General features: G+C 42.7%; 1 protein-coding gene and 1 non-coding gene across 4 annotated transcripts in view; one reads left to right on the forward strand and one right to left on the reverse strand.

Moving 5' to 3' along the window:
- supt5h (SPT5 homolog, DSIF elongation factor subunit) overlaps nucleotides 1–10,654 on the forward strand; it is a 29,489-nt gene extending 18,835 nt beyond the window's left edge. For all 3 annotated transcript variants that reach the window (XM_057839305.1, XM_057839304.1, XM_057839306.1), the window contains 12 exons: nucleotides 1,833–1,979; nucleotides 2,116–2,241; nucleotides 3,430–3,514; nucleotides 3,586–3,693; nucleotides 3,756–3,858; nucleotides 3,932–4,038; nucleotides 4,108–4,213; nucleotides 4,275–4,433; nucleotides 8,479–8,647; nucleotides 8,765–8,962; nucleotides 9,050–9,145; nucleotides 9,210–10,654. In XM_057839305.1, coding sequence (XP_057695288.1) covers nucleotides 1,833–1,979; nucleotides 2,116–2,241; nucleotides 3,430–3,514; nucleotides 3,586–3,693; nucleotides 3,756–3,858; nucleotides 3,932–4,038; nucleotides 4,108–4,213; nucleotides 4,275–4,433; nucleotides 8,479–8,647; nucleotides 8,765–8,962; nucleotides 9,050–9,145; nucleotides 9,210–9,350 — 1,545 coding nt within the window. In that variant the 3' untranslated portion in view covers nucleotides 9,351–10,654. The remainder of the gene's footprint in view (nucleotides 1–1,832; nucleotides 1,980–2,115; nucleotides 2,242–3,429; nucleotides 3,515–3,585; nucleotides 3,694–3,755; nucleotides 3,859–3,931; nucleotides 4,039–4,107; nucleotides 4,214–4,274; nucleotides 4,434–8,478; nucleotides 8,648–8,764; nucleotides 8,963–9,049; nucleotides 9,146–9,209) is intronic.
- A 4,841-nt stretch (nucleotides 10,655–15,495) lies between these two features.
- LOC130918135 (U1 spliceosomal RNA) lies at nucleotides 15,496–15,661 on the reverse strand. Its single transcript, XR_009063589.1, has one exon. It is a non-coding gene; the product is annotated as a U1 spliceosomal RNA (small nuclear RNA).
- Between the last annotated feature and the right edge of the window lie 537 nt (nucleotides 15,662–16,198).

Consider the following 16,198-nt stretch of genomic DNA (forward strand, 5'->3'; position numbering starts at 1 on the left):
GCGGTAAGTTTTTTTTTTTCCCCCCTTCTTCCTCTCCGCACGTGACAGCGCGTTGTCCCGCATTAAAAGTAGTCCTAGCAAAACGTGATGCTTAGAGCTGTCAAAATAAACGATTACTCGAGGTGAATAAAATTACTCGGATCAGTTTTTAAACTCGAGTTACTCGAGTTGCTCGAGTACTCGTTTCAGCTCTAATAAAAAGACTATATTGTTTTATTAGAATTATCGAATTTACTGATATGGTCAAAATTATGTCGGTTATTGTGAAGACTTTCGGTAACGATAAATTTTCGGTATATTGCCCAGCTCTACTTCTCATACAACAGTACGGCTGTATAGTGAAGAGGACTCCTTCCTCTGTTCATGTCACAGCGCCCTCTTTCTCAACTCGAGAGTGTTGCCGGAAGTCATTCATTTTCATGGCGCGGCATTCAAAAAACTAAATAAATATAGCGATCGCTTCCACACACATCCAAGCGGTCCATTTCATTCAGGAGCATAAAATACCGCGTGTATTATGACATTTTAAATGCTTTTTCGTGTCACAGGCGCTTTAAGCTTTTTTGAAGCTTTTTTCCTAATCAAATTACTCAATCCATTAATCGTTGCAGCTAGGCATGTGCCGGTTACCGGTTTCAAGGTTAACCGTGGTATGAAAACGTCACGATTTCAAAACCACTAAAATTTTCCGTCATACCGTAGTGCGGTATTTGCTATTTTACAAGTCTCAAAAATGAAGCCAGAAGTATCTTGGGGCGGCAGCGCTCACCCCTCCCTCTCCGGTTGTTGATGTGTGTGTGTGTCAGTGACGCTATTCTGCTAAACACCAAAAAAGAAACACTCCAAAGGTCTCAAATCATGGTAACTGAAATATACAGTTTTAAAACGTTGTACAGTAGTATTTTACACGTGTGAGTAGCTTCATTAGCACAAACACAACAGAATGTGAGGAAGTCATCCATGAAAAAGTTCGCCAAAAACAAAACACACATTTTCCTTTCAAATTCAAAATACAGTACAAATTAACTAAAAACTTAGAAAGACGAATGTTAGCTTAGTCTGAGCTGGGAGAGCAACTCCGTCGAGGTTATAAATCTCACCGTCACTAAGAAGCAAGCTTGAATGAAGGAAAAGGGATAACATCAAAGATCGCTAATCGCAGCCTCACAGATGATCTTGCCCTAAGCACAAATGTATGCTCGCTGGACAAGGAGAGGTCTCACTCCCAGTTTTTTTTAGATGAAACCTTTACACAACAACATTCACATTTTAACTTATCCATTTTTAACTTATTAACTTATGAATTCTGCGTCTTTTTAACACAAAGGCATTACATGTAGACTAGAGTTGACACAGTGGCTGAAAATGGCGAAACTTAACTTGACCTTTTGCCCCCTCTAAAAAAAAAAAAAAAAGTACAGTCAATATTTTTCAATTTTATTTAGAAGTGTTTTTACCTTTTTATAGCAATTAATTTAGTTCTTGCTCCAATCTTGAGCAACCTGAGCTGTGGCTGTGGGTAGTCTATAAGTTCTATTTATTTTAATTTTATTTAAAATACTTTTTTGTTTATTTATTTATTTTAACATAAATTCATGTTCCAATTTGCAAATATTTTCTGAAAAATAAAAAAATCCCGGAAAAAAGTTGTTTTTTTTTAACCCATACCTCTCAAAATAACACATTTTGGAGCTATAATTGCAATACCGTGATACCGTAACACCGCGGTATTTTTGCTCACGGTTATCGTACCGTCAAAATCTCATACCGGCACATGCCTAGTTGCAGCACTAGTTCCCACCTACATCAACAAGATTGTCCTCCTCTGGCAGGTGTTGAACATGCACGGCAAAGTGCTGACGGTGCGCCACCAGGCGGTCAACCGAAAGAAGGACAACCGTTTCGCTGTGGCCCTGGACTCGGAGCAGAACAACATCCACGTCAAAGACATCGTCAAAGTCATCGACGGGCCGCACTCGGTAAGAATGCTTTCTTTTATTATGAATTATAAAGTCAACTGTGTGTCTAAACAATGACAATATCAAAAAAACTTATTAATTTGATCATTTCAAGAAGTGGTCAGTGAGTTAACTCTGGCATCAATTTTGCACATAGGGCCGCGAAGGCGAGATCCGCCACCTCTTCCGAGGCTTCGCCTTTCTCCACTGTAAGAAGCTGGTGGAGAACGGAGGAATGTTTGTGTGCAAGACTCGCCACCTGGTGTTAGCCGGGGGCTCCAAGGTACCTAGTTCCCTTATGTTGCTTATTTTATAGCCACGTTAAGCTAAAATTGGAGCTTATTGATGATAGCTTTGCATGTAATGCAAAAGTTACCATCTATAATATTCATTGGTTAGGTTTACTGCCAGCAACAAAACTCCAGCAGCAGCTAACGTTACTGTTTACATTGAGTGACGCTGGGCTGCTACTGAGGTGTGTAAACACCCCAATAAGGGTGGCCACTAGAGCTGGGAATCTTTGGGCACCTAACGATTCGATTACGACTACGATTCAGAAGCTCCGAGTCGATTATAAAACGATTATTGATGCACTGCCCCCTCTTTTTTTTTTTTTTTTTTAATTAAATGTTTTGTTCATTAGTTCCAAAATTGTTCGAAAATCCTCTCAGGCTAACCCAAACTACTATTTCAGTATCAAGTTAACATATAGCAGCAAACAAATATACAAAAATAACAGTAAATAAAAAACTCCAGTCCCCATTCTGTAACAGCAGCTTTAAACTACATTAAATTAATTTAATGTTGTGAATCAACTGTTAAAGTTGTTAAAATTGCTCCTGTTGTTCCATAATTTCCCTTTTGTCTACTTTCGACATGTGAAAGTTTTAAAACTATTTTAAAGATAGTTTCAAATCAATATTTTACCGATTTAGGAGTATTTTAGATAAAAAGTTAATTAGGTTTGCTTGGAAGGTTCGCTACAACAGCCTTGCAGGAAAGTGTAGATGTGCTGCTCACGCTACCGAATCTATGGTCCATCTAGTCCTATGTAAAGGATATCTACCATTACATTATGTGGATGACGTACTTTGTAGCAGCTTTTCGGCAGCAGTCAGGTATGTTGTTGTGTTTTTTTTTATCTCGTGGCATGAGTTGAGCTAGAGCCGTGAGTTGAGCATTGGCATTACCCGAGGGGCCGGGTAATGAGAAGCATGATGTTTAGCTACTCTCGCTGCGTTCTTCCTCGTTGCGCCCCGAATAATCTAAGAATCGGAAATTTTGCACACCTCTAGTGGCCACCACTAGAGGGTGACGTCCACAAATCTGTACTCAGTTGAATCAATATACATACCTCTATTGGTGTTTTTTGACCATAAACAAAATGCTCCCTATATCAACTGGAAGTGGCTCGGAATTATCATACAATTTACTAAATGATGTGACTTCAACCCCATTTTCGTTGTTTCAGCCCAGGGATGTGACCAACTTTACGGTGGGCGGCTTTGCTCCCATGAGCCCTCGCATCAGCAGCCCCATGCATCACGGCGGCGGCGGTAAGTAGCGCCCCCCTCTCGGCTCTCCTGTTGATCACCGCGCCAATTGACGCCGCTCCCGTCCCGTGAAGGTGCTCAACAAAGAGGGGGAGGCGGAGGCGGAATGGGGCGGGGCCGAGGACGACGAGACAACGAGTTGATCGGTCAGACCGTCCGCATCTCGCAGGGTCCATACAAAGGTAGCGCCGACTTAGATGAATACGTACGTAGAAGAGCTCGCTTGACGCCGAACTCGTTTAAGGTTACATCGGCGTGGTGAAGGACGCCACCGAGTCCACGGCCAGAGTGGAGCTTCACTCCACCTGTCAGACCATCTCTGTGGACAGACAGCGTTTGACCACCATGTAAGCGATCATCGCTACCGCTGCATTGGCGTTCCTCACGCCTGATGCACGCCGTTTGCCTTCTCTCCTCTAGGGGCTCTCAGAAACACAGCGGCATGACCTCTACCCACGGGCGCACGCCCATGTACGGCTCGGGTTCCCGGACGCCTATGTGCGGCTCCCAGACGCCGCTGCACGACGGTGAGGAGAGCCGAGCGATTAGACGTCTATCGAGTTAATTACCGATCGCCTTGTGCCGTCTTTTCCCAGGAAGCCGAACGCCTCACAGCGGCTCGCAGACGCCACTTCACGACGGCAGCAGGACGCCCGGTCAGAGTGGTGCCTGGGACCCCAACAACCCCAACACGCCGTCCAGGTCAGCTAACCGAGCCACGACCTCTCAGCGGATGGACGCTAATGCCGCCTTTCTTCCCCAGGAATGACGAGGAGTACGACTTCGCCTACGACGACGAGCCGTCGCCCTCGCCTCAGGGCTACGGAGGCACGTCCAATCCGCAAACGCCGGGCTACCCGGAAGTCCCGTCCCCGCCGGTCAACAATCAGTTCAACCCTCAGACGCCCGGCACGCCCGCCATGTGAGTAGGGCTGCAGCTATCGATTATTTGAGAATCTTATCAACTAGTAAATTCTTAACAGGAGCAGCTGGATTCAGCCATGTTCAATAAATTACGTCATATTCACTGCCCCCACTAGAGGGCAGTGTATCCACCCAAATCAATAAAACTAAATGCGAACAGTTGCAAAACAAACCATTACAACGTCACTTTAATCAAACGAATACTCGAAGGAGCAACATTTTATTCAAAGCTTTTTTCTAATCAAATTACTCAAGTTAATTAATCGTTGTAGCATTACATGTCGATTACATCGATTATTTTAGTAGTCGATTAGTCGAACTAGTTAGTTTGAATAATCGAGTAATCTGATAAGGAACATGAAAAATTAAAATACCTGAGCTGAGCTTCAAACGGTATAAATTTTTTTAAAGAATGATATATGTACAACAAAAGAACAATTGGCTAACTTATAGCAAAAGTCCGCTAGCTTAAATGCTATAAAATGCTATTTTTTTATTATTTTTAACAATGTTCTTAACAAATTATTCAGATACATATTCCCACTAAAAATAGCTAAATATACCTATAAACTAAATTACGAATGCATTTTAAAAAAACATTAGCTCAAACAAAATTAGCTTATGTTGGTCTTGACAGGGAGCAGCTGGATTCAACCATGTGAAATGAGGCGGACGAGAGGACAGTGTATCCACCCAAATCAATAAAACTAAATGCAACCACTTTCAAAATAAACCATTACAACGCCACTTTACTTAAATTAATACTCCAAGCAACTACATTTGATTTGAAGCTTTTTTTCTAATCGAATTACTCAAGTTAATCAATTAATCGTTGCAGCACTACATGTGAATATTGCCTGGTAACAGGGTGGGCAATTTCAATCGAGTCCAATTATGGAGGACCAGGAGTGTCTAAATAAAATGCATCAAAAGGGAAATAAGTACATTACAAAATAGAAGTCGACCGATAAGGGATTTTCGAAGGCCAATCCCAAAACTGATTCACAAAAGAAAAAAAAAAGCAGATTGCCAATGTCTAGACTCGATATTTGAGGCTGATGTACGTTTTTAATAGCACAGCCGAAAGCCCTCCATCATGAAGTGCTAATGCTGCCTACAGAGTAAGCCCAGAATGGTTAGCGTAAAAGGCTAACATGCAGTAAGAGGTGTCACGAATGCGCTCAGCAAACACAGAGCAGTCTGCGGCTAACACGCAATAAGAAGTTAAGACCACAGGTGCAGCAAACTAAGGGGAAGAGGTGCTAATGTTCCTAACACAACAAGCATAGAACGGTTAGCGTAAATGGCTAACATGTAACAAGAAGCCATTGTTCAAAGCCAAGGGAGCAGCAACAATTCACGGTTAACGTAAACGGCTAACACGCAATAAAAGCCTCAAAGAAAAGTGAGCGGCAGCCAGTCACGGTTAGCGCAAGCGGCTAACACAATAAGAGGTCAAGACCACGAGTGCAGCAAGCTGAGGGGAAGAAGCGCTAACAATGCTTACACAGCAAGCATAGAACGTTTAGCATAAACGGCTAACATGTAACAAGCAGCCACATTTCAGACCCAAGGGAGCAGCAACAATTCACTTTCAACGTAAACGGCTAACGCACAATAAAGGCCTCAGATCAAAGAAAAATGAGTAGCAGCCAGTCACGGTTAGCGCAAGCGGCTATCACAAGAAGAGATCAAGACCACGAGTACAGCAAGCTGAGGGGAAGAAGCTCTAACATTGCTAATGCACAGCAAGTATAGAACGGTTAGCGTAAATGGCTAACATGTAACAAGAAGCCACAGTTCAAAGCCAAGGGAGCAGCAACAATTCACGGTTAACGTAAATGGCTAACACAAAAAGAGGTCAAGACCATGAGTGCAGCAAGCTGAGGGGAAGAAGCGCTAACGTTGCTTACACAGCAACCATAGAACGATTAGCATAAACAGCTAACACTCAATAAAGGCCTCAAATTAAAGGAAAGTGAGTTGCAGCCAGTCATGGTTAGCGTAAGCGGCTAACACAATAAGAGGTCAAGACCACGAGTGCAGCAACCTGAGGGGAAGAAGCTCTAACGTTGCTTATGTAACCCCTGTGTCAGCGCCGCCCAGCGTTCCGCTCCCACCTCTCACTAGGCCGGGACGCGAACCCGCGCGCCAACGACGCTTCCACTCGGCAGGCAAGATCGGTAACCACTACACCAATAAGCTCGAGCCAACGGCGCAGCCGCTAGCGTCCTTACATGAAGGAATCGGCAGGGAGGTTTCCACGCTCCACATGGACTCGCGTGTACCCGTTACACTTACACAGCAAGCATAGAGCAGTTAGCGTAAACGGCTAATATGTAAAAAGAGGCCACAATTCTAAGGGAAGGGAGCAGCAACAATTCATTGTTAAGGCTTAACGTAAACGGCTAACACGCAGTAAAGGCCTAAAATGCATCCTCGAAGCAGCAAAATTTGGTTCGACGTTTTTTTGTAATCGAATTACTCAAGTTAATTGATTAATCGTTGCAGCACTAGCCTCAAAACAAAAGAACGTGAGCGGGAACCAGTCATCTTTAGCACAAACAACTAAGAGGTCAAGACCAGCTAAGAAAAGCTAATCAACACTAGTGTTGTATTAGCAAACAATGGATACCCATACTTTTTAGAATTGTTCTTTTGTACCAGCATGGAGAGTCTAGCATCAAAAAATGTGCTGTATAACCTTCTTAGCTTTTAGTGAAGTCTCAAAACTTCCGGCATGCTTTATCGCCGTTAGCATAGCAACTGAGAGTCATGTCATGGAGTTTCACCGGTGCAACCCCCTTCGCTTCCGGCCGTTTTACTGGATTTTGACTGATTTTGCAAGGCCCAAAGAAAATTGTTCTATTTCTATTGCCATATAAACATGAATTAGACTCTCCTCTTTCAGCAGGAAATAAAAGTTAGTTCATATCTTTTTCCATTCTTTAGAAATCAGCATTAGAAAATAGCTTAGTTTGAGCAATTTTCCAATTTTTGATGGAAAAACAGAGAAATTGAGCTTTTTGTGGAAGCATACATTTCAAACATAACTTTAACACAGCTACTTTGTGACATGCCAAACATCTGAATAATGTTTTCCTTTTACAAAATAACATAAACAACAAGATGAATAGAGCTTTTGATAGCAAAGTAACAATTCATTTACACATAACAAACTGAGAGGTGACACTTTTGTGGTTACGACAGCCGGGTTAAACTTTTCCCTCATTGCCGCCTGTCTCAAAAAGATTGATATTTTTTTTTGGTCTTTCTTTTGTGGTGACCGCTCCCTCATGGCAGAGTACGCCTGGGGAACTTGTGTTCCTGGGTGGTAACTGGTTTGGCCGTGCGTGTTTTCGTGCGGGACACCGGAGGGTGCGGGGGACGCGACCGGCCGAGCACGGCGGCGCGGGCTCTGCTCGGCGAGCAGCACGGACTCAACGGCATCATCCATTGCACCGGTGGTCCCGGTCGTTCTGCTCGGTCGTCCGGCACCTGGCATCCCTGGCGTCCTCCCGGTTGTTCTGCTCGGTCGTCCGCCGCCTGGCATCCTGGACGTCCATTCGGTCGTCTTCTGCCGGTGCCCCGGCCGTGCGGTCCGGCTGTTCGTTCCTTTTAATCAGGTTGCGGTTCTTACCAAATGCGCTGCTGCCCTCCAGTGGCCAGTTTTTTTTTGCTTTAAAACGGATTTTCAGCGTTGTGCTTTGGAGCTAAGTTGAATCAGAAACCAGAGGTGTCACTTGTGGAAAAAAAACGTAAAAGACGTATAAATACGTCTTTGCCGTATGACGTATAAATACGTCTTTGGAACACTGAAACAATTAAAAATAGAACGTATTTATATGTTTTTGGGAGCAAATGAGTTAAGATGTCCATGCTTTTAAAATCAGTCTAATCATCCAACTGGTTTTGTAAGAAAAGGAGCTTATGGCGCTATCGCTAGCTAAGGGTGTGTTTGGAGAATAGAATACACACCCAGCGCGCGGTTAAATGCTAGCGTCCCTACTGACGTCTAATGCTGTCATATGGCTGTGACGCAGGTACAACACAGAGCAATATTCTCCCTACGCCGTGCCCTCACCCCAGGGTTCCTACCAGCCTAGTCCTAGTCCTCAGAGCTACCACCAGGTGGCGCCCTCGCCTGTTGGCTTCCAGAACACGCACTCGCCCGCCAGCTATCACCCGACGCCGTCGCCTATGGCCTATCAGGTAACGTTCTTCCTCCCTTCCGTTTTTGTCGGAGATACCGTTTGCTAACAGCCATCCCAGTTAACGTTGTGGTTGCCATTAATGATTGAATGATGATTTTGAATTGCAAACAATCAGGCCAGCCCGAGTCCGAGCCCTGTGGGTTATAGCCCCATGACGCCCGGGGCGCCTTCTCCCGGTGGCTACAACCCTCACACGCCGGGCTCCAACATCGAGCAGGGCGGCAGCGACTGGGTGACCACCGACATCCTGGTGCGGGTCAAGGACTCCTTCATGGATCTGATGGGCCAGACGGGAGTCATCCGCAGCGTGACGGTGAGAAAGCTTCCCCATCTCAATTCAAGTGGGAGTGAATAAACAAAAATGTTAATAAATATTCATCAACGCCGTGCATCGTGGCAGGGTGGCATGTGCTCCGTGTTCATGCAGGACTCTGAGAAGGTGGTGAGTGTCAGCGGCGACCACCTGGAGCCCGTCACGCCTACCAAGAACGACAAGGTAAACTCCAGTAAAAGAACAAAATAAGAGAAAAAATTATCGCTGACTCGCACGTGGGCCGCAGGTGAAGGTGATTTTGGGAGAGCACCGCGAGGCCACGGGCACGCTGCTGAGCATCGATGGAGACGACGGCATCGTTCGCAAAGTCCTCGACAACCAGCTGATGATCCTCAACTTGAGGTTTTTGGGCTGTCTGGGCCACTGAGACGGGCGCCAACTAACTCTATCGCTGCCGGAGCCATATTTTTGTTTGACTTTCACCACATTTTCATTTTTCTTGACAAGAAGTCGTTTGTTTTGCTGTGTGACGTTAGCATAGTGACTGTTAGCATGTTAGCATTTTAGCTCGTAGTCATTGTACAATGCACCGACTGTTTTAGGTTGACTCAAAAAAAAAAAATGCAATGAAAGACTGCAGCTAGCATGCTAACAGTTTCTATGCTAACGTCCCAGTTAGCATAGTAACTGCAAACAAATTCAATCCTGGTTCGCCACCAGAGCGATATTTTTGTTTGACTATTACCACATTTTAATTTTGCTTGACAAGTTGTTTTTTTTTTGCTGTGTGACATTAGCATAGTGACTGTTAGCATTTTAGCTCGTAGTCATTGTACAATGCACCGACTGTTTTAGGTTGAACCAAAAAAATGCAATGGAGGACTGCAGCTAGCATGCTAACAGTTTCTATGCTAACGTCCTAGTTAGCATAGTAACTGCTAACAAATTCAATCCCGGTTCGCCACTAGAGCGATATTTATGTTTGACTTTCACCACGTTTTCATTTTTCTTGACAAAACGTTTTTGTTATGTGACGTTAGCAAATTGACTGTTAGCATTTCAGCTGGCAGTCATTGTACAATTCACCGACCGTTTTAGGATGAGCCAAAAAGACAAAATGAATGACAGCAGCTAGCATGCTAACAGTTACTATGCTAACGTCACAGTTATTATGCTGAAGTTCCCGGTTGACTTTCACCAACTTTTCAATTTTGACAAAAAGTCGTGTTTTTTTGCTATTTGATGTTAGCACAGTGACTGTTAGCATTTCAGCTGGTAGTCATTACCAATTCATACAATTCGACTGTTTTAGGTTGAGCCAAAAAGAGAGAATGAACGACTGCAGCTAGCATGCTAACAATTATTATGCCGAAGTAACAGAACATAGAACACAATTGATTAGGTCAGCGCAAACAAATTCAATCTCAGTTTGCTGTCAAAGGGATATTTTTGTGTCACTTTCATCATGTTTCATTTTTTTCTCGACAAAAGTCGTTTTTTTTTTGCTATGTTACTTTAGCATATTGATTGTTAGCATTTTAGCCGCTGGTCATTGGACATTTAACTGTTTAGGTTGAGCCAAAAAGAAACGATGAATGACTGCAGCTAGCATGCTAACAGTTATTATGCTAAAGTAACATAACAATACCAATAATGACGATAAATGTCGACTGAACCACGATTCTTCACTAAAGACAACCATGTCAATAAAATATGAAAGTGGCCTCATCATTTTACATACTATTTTTTTTATTTTAAGCACTACTAATGAAGAATCGGTTTATTTTGTGTGCCGATTCACCTGATGTCCTCTTGGTGGTGCCAGAGAAGGTTGAACTACAGGATTTACAGAAAGCCACACACGTTGCTTCAAGAAGATCAAACCTAAACCAGGTGTGTCTTACTTGTTTTGGTTGGCAGGCCACATTTATAGCAATTACATCTCGTGGGCTAGACTAGTTCATTTTTAGACAAATAATTGAATACACTGGCTGCCTTTGACGGTGGTAGATGTCCAGTCCATTTTGACTGGTCGATGGCAGATGAACGAATGTAACTGCAGACACGAAAATGAGCCAAGTGCGGCAGTCCACCCCCTTGATCACACAAATATACGGTTTTAAAGCACCAATGTCATTTTGTATATACACATACACAATGCTTGGATTTTACCTTCGTGTTTTCAGGGTTTGAAAAATGCTTGGAATTTTGCGTCAAGTCCTTGAAAATGCTTGGAAGTGTTAGGTTCTCAGCACCCTGTCTGCCTTTCAAACAAAATTTCTCGTGTGGGAGTACTTTGTCTACCGAAAAGAAAAACAGACGGTCGCGGCTTAGAGGAGGAAGGACAGCAGGATCTCCAACATGATTTGACATTTACGTGACCATCATCCATCCCTTTACACAAAATTTAAGGTAAGTAAACGCTGTCATGAACGTTTCCCACCAGCTACAAGAGTTCACTCCAGCGTGTTTAGTGTGTCTAGCGATGGTAAAATGAATACTATAACGTAAGCATGCTAACGAGGCAGATATTGTGGCTAGTTAGCATGCCAGGACTGTTAACTACTTTGCTCTCTACCATTAGCCTGCTTTTGTATAGTCTTCCGCCATTGTAAACATCTGCTCAAAATAACATTTTCGTAATGCAGCCTGTGTTGAGAGAGGGTGTGTGTGTGTGTGTGTGTGTGCAATGTGTAAATAATGACACTAGTCATACACACGCGCGCTCTATCTCTTGCGCTCCATTAATATTCAACTAAATCATATTCAGAGAGAGGGTGTGTGTGTAATGTGTAAATAATGATACAAGTCATACACACTATCTCTTACCCTCGCTCTCCATTAATATTCAACTAATTCATATTCATAGTAGTAGTGGTATGTGTGTATTGTAATACCGTGTAACCTTTAGCAAAAATACCGCGGTTATCAAACCGTCAAAATCACATACCGGCACATGCCTAGTAGAAAATATTAAATTTCTCAGTACACAAATCAGACGTCCTGTTCATTCAAATAAAGTGCTGCTGATTGACATTTTTTTGTCTTGTGGGCAAAGTGTTGATATAAACTGTCAAAAATACCTCCGTGAAGTTGGCCCCCCCTCAGACGCAAATTTATATAAAAATTATGTCAATCGTTTGTGCTATGATTGTGCTCGTTTGTGCTGCAAAAAGTTTCGTTTGTGCCATCATCGTTTTGCAGTTATTAAACATTGCTTTTTAGGTCATCCAGAGTTCACCCAGCCCCCCCATCTGTGGCAGAATGGAACCCCAGTTGTGTCATTTGATTCTGCCTCGTTAGTGCTGGATTGTGCTGCAAAAAGTTTTGTTTGAACTGCTACGGTTTTCGAGATATTCATAAAAATGTCTAGTGATGACATCACGTGCAGCACCCCATCTGCGGCGGAATGGAACGGCGATGATGCCATTTTTTTCTTCGTCGTCAGTGCTGGTTTGTGCTGCAAAACGTTTTGTTTGAACTGCTAGGGTTTTCGAGACCTAAACCTTAAACCTGTTGGTATCTGCACAAGACCTGAGACTGGGACGGAGATTTGTCTTCCAACAGGACAACGATCCAAAACATAAAGCCAAATCTACAATGGAATGGTTGAAAAATAAACGTATCCAGGCGTTAGAATGGCCAAGTCAAAGTCCAGACCTGAATCCAATGGAGAATCTGTGGAAAGAGCTGAAGACTGCTGTTCACAAACACTCTCCATCCAACCTCACTGAGCTCGAGCTGTTTTGCAAGGAAGAATGGGCAAGAATGTCAGTCTCTCGATGTGCAAAACTGATAGAAACATACCCCAAGCGACTTGCAGCTGTAATTGGAGCAAAAGGTGGCGCTACAAAGTATTAACGCAAGGGGGCCGAATAATATTGCACGCCCCACTTTTCAGTTTTTTATTTGTTAAAAAAGTTGAAATTATCCAATAAATTTTGTTCCACTTCACAATTGTGTCCCACTTGTTGTTGATTCTTGACAAAAAAGTTGAATTTTATATCTTTATGTTTGAAGCCTGAAATGTGGCGAAAGGTTGCAAGGTTCAAGGGGGCCGAATACTTTTGCAAGGCACTGTATTTGACATATATAGCATATGGATAGTCAAACCTGTCAATCATTTTCGTTCTGTACATTCTATTTCTTTTAGTTTCACCTGGGTTCATTTTTGGGTGTGACAGTGCAGCTAAATAAAAGCACCTGGAGCTTGGATGCTACTTCCTGACTCCCGCGTTCATTTTTGAATGGAGTTTGGCTTGCTGCGAGCTTGTGTCCGCTTACACACACAAAGGGAGCAGTATACTCCTAAATCGGCAAAGTCATGACTTGAATCTATCTTCAAAACAGTTTTAAAACTTTCACATGTCAATAGTAGACAGAAGGGAAATTATGGAATAACGGGAACAATTTTAACAACTTAAACAGCTGATTCGCAAAATTAAATTAATTGAATGTAGTTCAAAGCTGCTGATACAGAATGGAGTGTTTTATTTACTGTTTTAAAAAGTAAACTTGATACTGAAATAGTCGTTTATTTAAACCTGAGAGGCTTTTTATATAATTTTTGTAACTAATGCACGAAACACTAAAAGCATCTAATAGCTTGGGGGGTTTGTGGGATTTTCCACTGACAATATTATTTGCACGTTTTACTGACTGACTATGCCATTTCTGTTTGTCATTTATAATATTTTGTGTTTGTCACTGAATAAAGAGGTCAGTTTCTTGTTACCAACCAGTGTGTGGTATTCAAACTCACCTAATTCAGCTGGCTAGTTTATATCAAGAGTACTAAAACCCTTTTCAACATGAGTCTGACAACTAAGTAAGGAGCCTAAATAACTTTAATATACCCTACCCACCGACGTCACAAAACCACGTGCTCGCTGTATGGTTCCGCCCACTTGTCCGTCATTTTGTCTCTGTATTAGCATGGGTTTCAATTGATCGAGGAATTTAAAATGCATTTCATGGAAGAACCGGTGCTTTCTGATGCCGTAAACTCACTGGATGTGTTGCATAAAAGGCGTTATGTGGAAAAGCTTCGTTCTATACAGTCGCCAGATCCATATTTGATGCCTAAATCGATGATTTTTGACCGGCTGCCTTCGCCGTCTCTGCCTGACCCTGATATTTACAACTATCTTGTCCACACAAAATCAGCCTATTCTCACCAAAGTTTGAAAAAACTTTAAGAGCTTGGAGGCTTATAAATGCTACGTTGCTGGTTGGGTGAAACAGGTCCTCGTCCACGAAAATTCGGCAGGAACCTTGTGCTCGGAAGGTGAGTTACGAAATTTTCAATTCAAAATCTTTTGTTCTTGCTAACATCCACTGTCAAGTCTAATGTATTTCATGTCATTTCTCAATGGAGCTAGGGCTTTTAATGTTTATATGGATTAGCGATAGCACTCTCACTACATACATACGTGTATGTTGTCGGCGATTAGCCTAGCAATGATCTTAATTGTGGTTGTCAGCCCAAAACCCTCTAAATATATATTAAATGCATCTTACCAGATATAAAATGACTACTACATAATCTGTGGTAATCGTTTGGAGCCCAGTTTTCTCGTCGAATTGCAGCAGCCCATCTCGCTCTCTCCTCTCCGTGTCTCTCGGAATCCGGTAGAACTTCAAGTCTCTCCGTCTATCTTCCCTGTTATTGCAACCGACCGCCACACACGCCTTCACCATTATTAATGTTAACGAGCAGAAAAACACGCCGTAAATAGGAGGAATGTACGTAGCCGTAACAGGTCAACACGATGTGTTGACGGACAAGTGGGCGGCACCAGTCAGGAGAGCGGAGTTGTGACGTCACGTGGGTAGGGTCTATAAACAGGTCAGTTTCTTACCAACCATTGTGTGGTATTCAAACTCACCTAATTCAGCTGGCTAGTTGTTATCAAGAGTACTAAAACCCTTTTCAACATGAGTCTGACAACTAAGTAAGGAGGCCTAAATAACTTTAAACTTTAATACATGCTCAGATAGGCCGGTATCGGCCAGTATTGGTATCGGATCGGAAGTGCAAAACAATATCGGTATCGGCTCGGAAGTGCAAAAACCTGGATTGGGACATCCCTAGTCAGGAATGCACATTGCTACTGAAATCTAGTGCTGTGCAGAACATGACACTCATTAAACATTGTCATGAAACTTTTGGGTTATGGAAAGGCATTTATCTTGGGACTGTTTTACTTTAGTTGTTGGGAAAGAGACATTTTCAAAGGATTGTATTTTTTGAAAAGTTAAGCATTTTCAAGCCAATGAACATAACTTTAAATCATACATCCAAACAAGGTCTGACTGATTTTAATTTGGTTAACAGCTCAAATCTAGATATAGCGCGAGTTTAATATACATTTTTCAATGCATGAACTGGAATTCAGTGAAGAGGATAATGTTATTAACTAACAGAAGAGGGTGCACCGTTCCTGGAGGTACTGCACAGTACCAGGTCATTGAGAGAAGTAGTGAAAGGGTAAATCCTCCTAACACCAATGATCTCAACTGAGGTAAGGACTCTTATGTTCTAATTTAAATCTATTCTTTTGACAGTTAATCAGGGGAGAGCGCGAACGCAGTCCCCCACTACCAGAAATTATGCAGTCGAGATTCCCACATTTGAGGAATTCGCAGGGGTCAGCACAACACGGGAGTGCAATGGATGAGCCTCACCCTGGGTGAACCACCTTCTTGATCATGGTGTCTCCCCTGCCAGGTAAGTATGAATTGTTTAATGTTGCAGTGCCAATGTCTTTAGCATGCAGGCCATCTTCAGTCATTGGCTCGTTGACTACACACTTGTAAAATAGTCCTAAACACACTGAATGGACAAGGCAACTCTACCGCCGATCGGTTAATGTCCTACTTTTGGTCATTAACAAACTGACCTTTAAATCAGGATTTAAATATATGGGGAAAAAGTCCCATCATGCATTGCTGCTCTTCCAAATGCCTGACTCATACGTTGGATATGCGCATGCGCTACTGAAAGCTGAAGCTGCTTTTAAAATGAGCATAACTTACTTAAAGCTGGAACCCCATCCCCCTCACTTCCTTTTGTTTGTTTGGTCAAGAATGCACACTGCTACTGAATCTTGTGCTATGCAGAACATTATTACACTCATTAAACATTTTCATGAAACTTTGGGGAGTGGATTTTTTTTTAAATGAGACAAATCAGTTTAGAATGCAAACATATTGCTACATTGGAAGCGGGCTGCCCTGCCCACTAGAGATGGGCGAAACCAGTGATTTTGGATT

Source organism: Corythoichthys intestinalis, chromosome 6 (genome assembly GCF_030265065.1).
Source record: "Corythoichthys intestinalis isolate RoL2023-P3 chromosome 6, ASM3026506v1, whole genome shotgun sequence".
Classification (NCBI taxonomy): Eukaryota; Metazoa; Chordata; class Actinopteri; order Syngnathiformes; family Syngnathidae; genus Corythoichthys; species Corythoichthys intestinalis.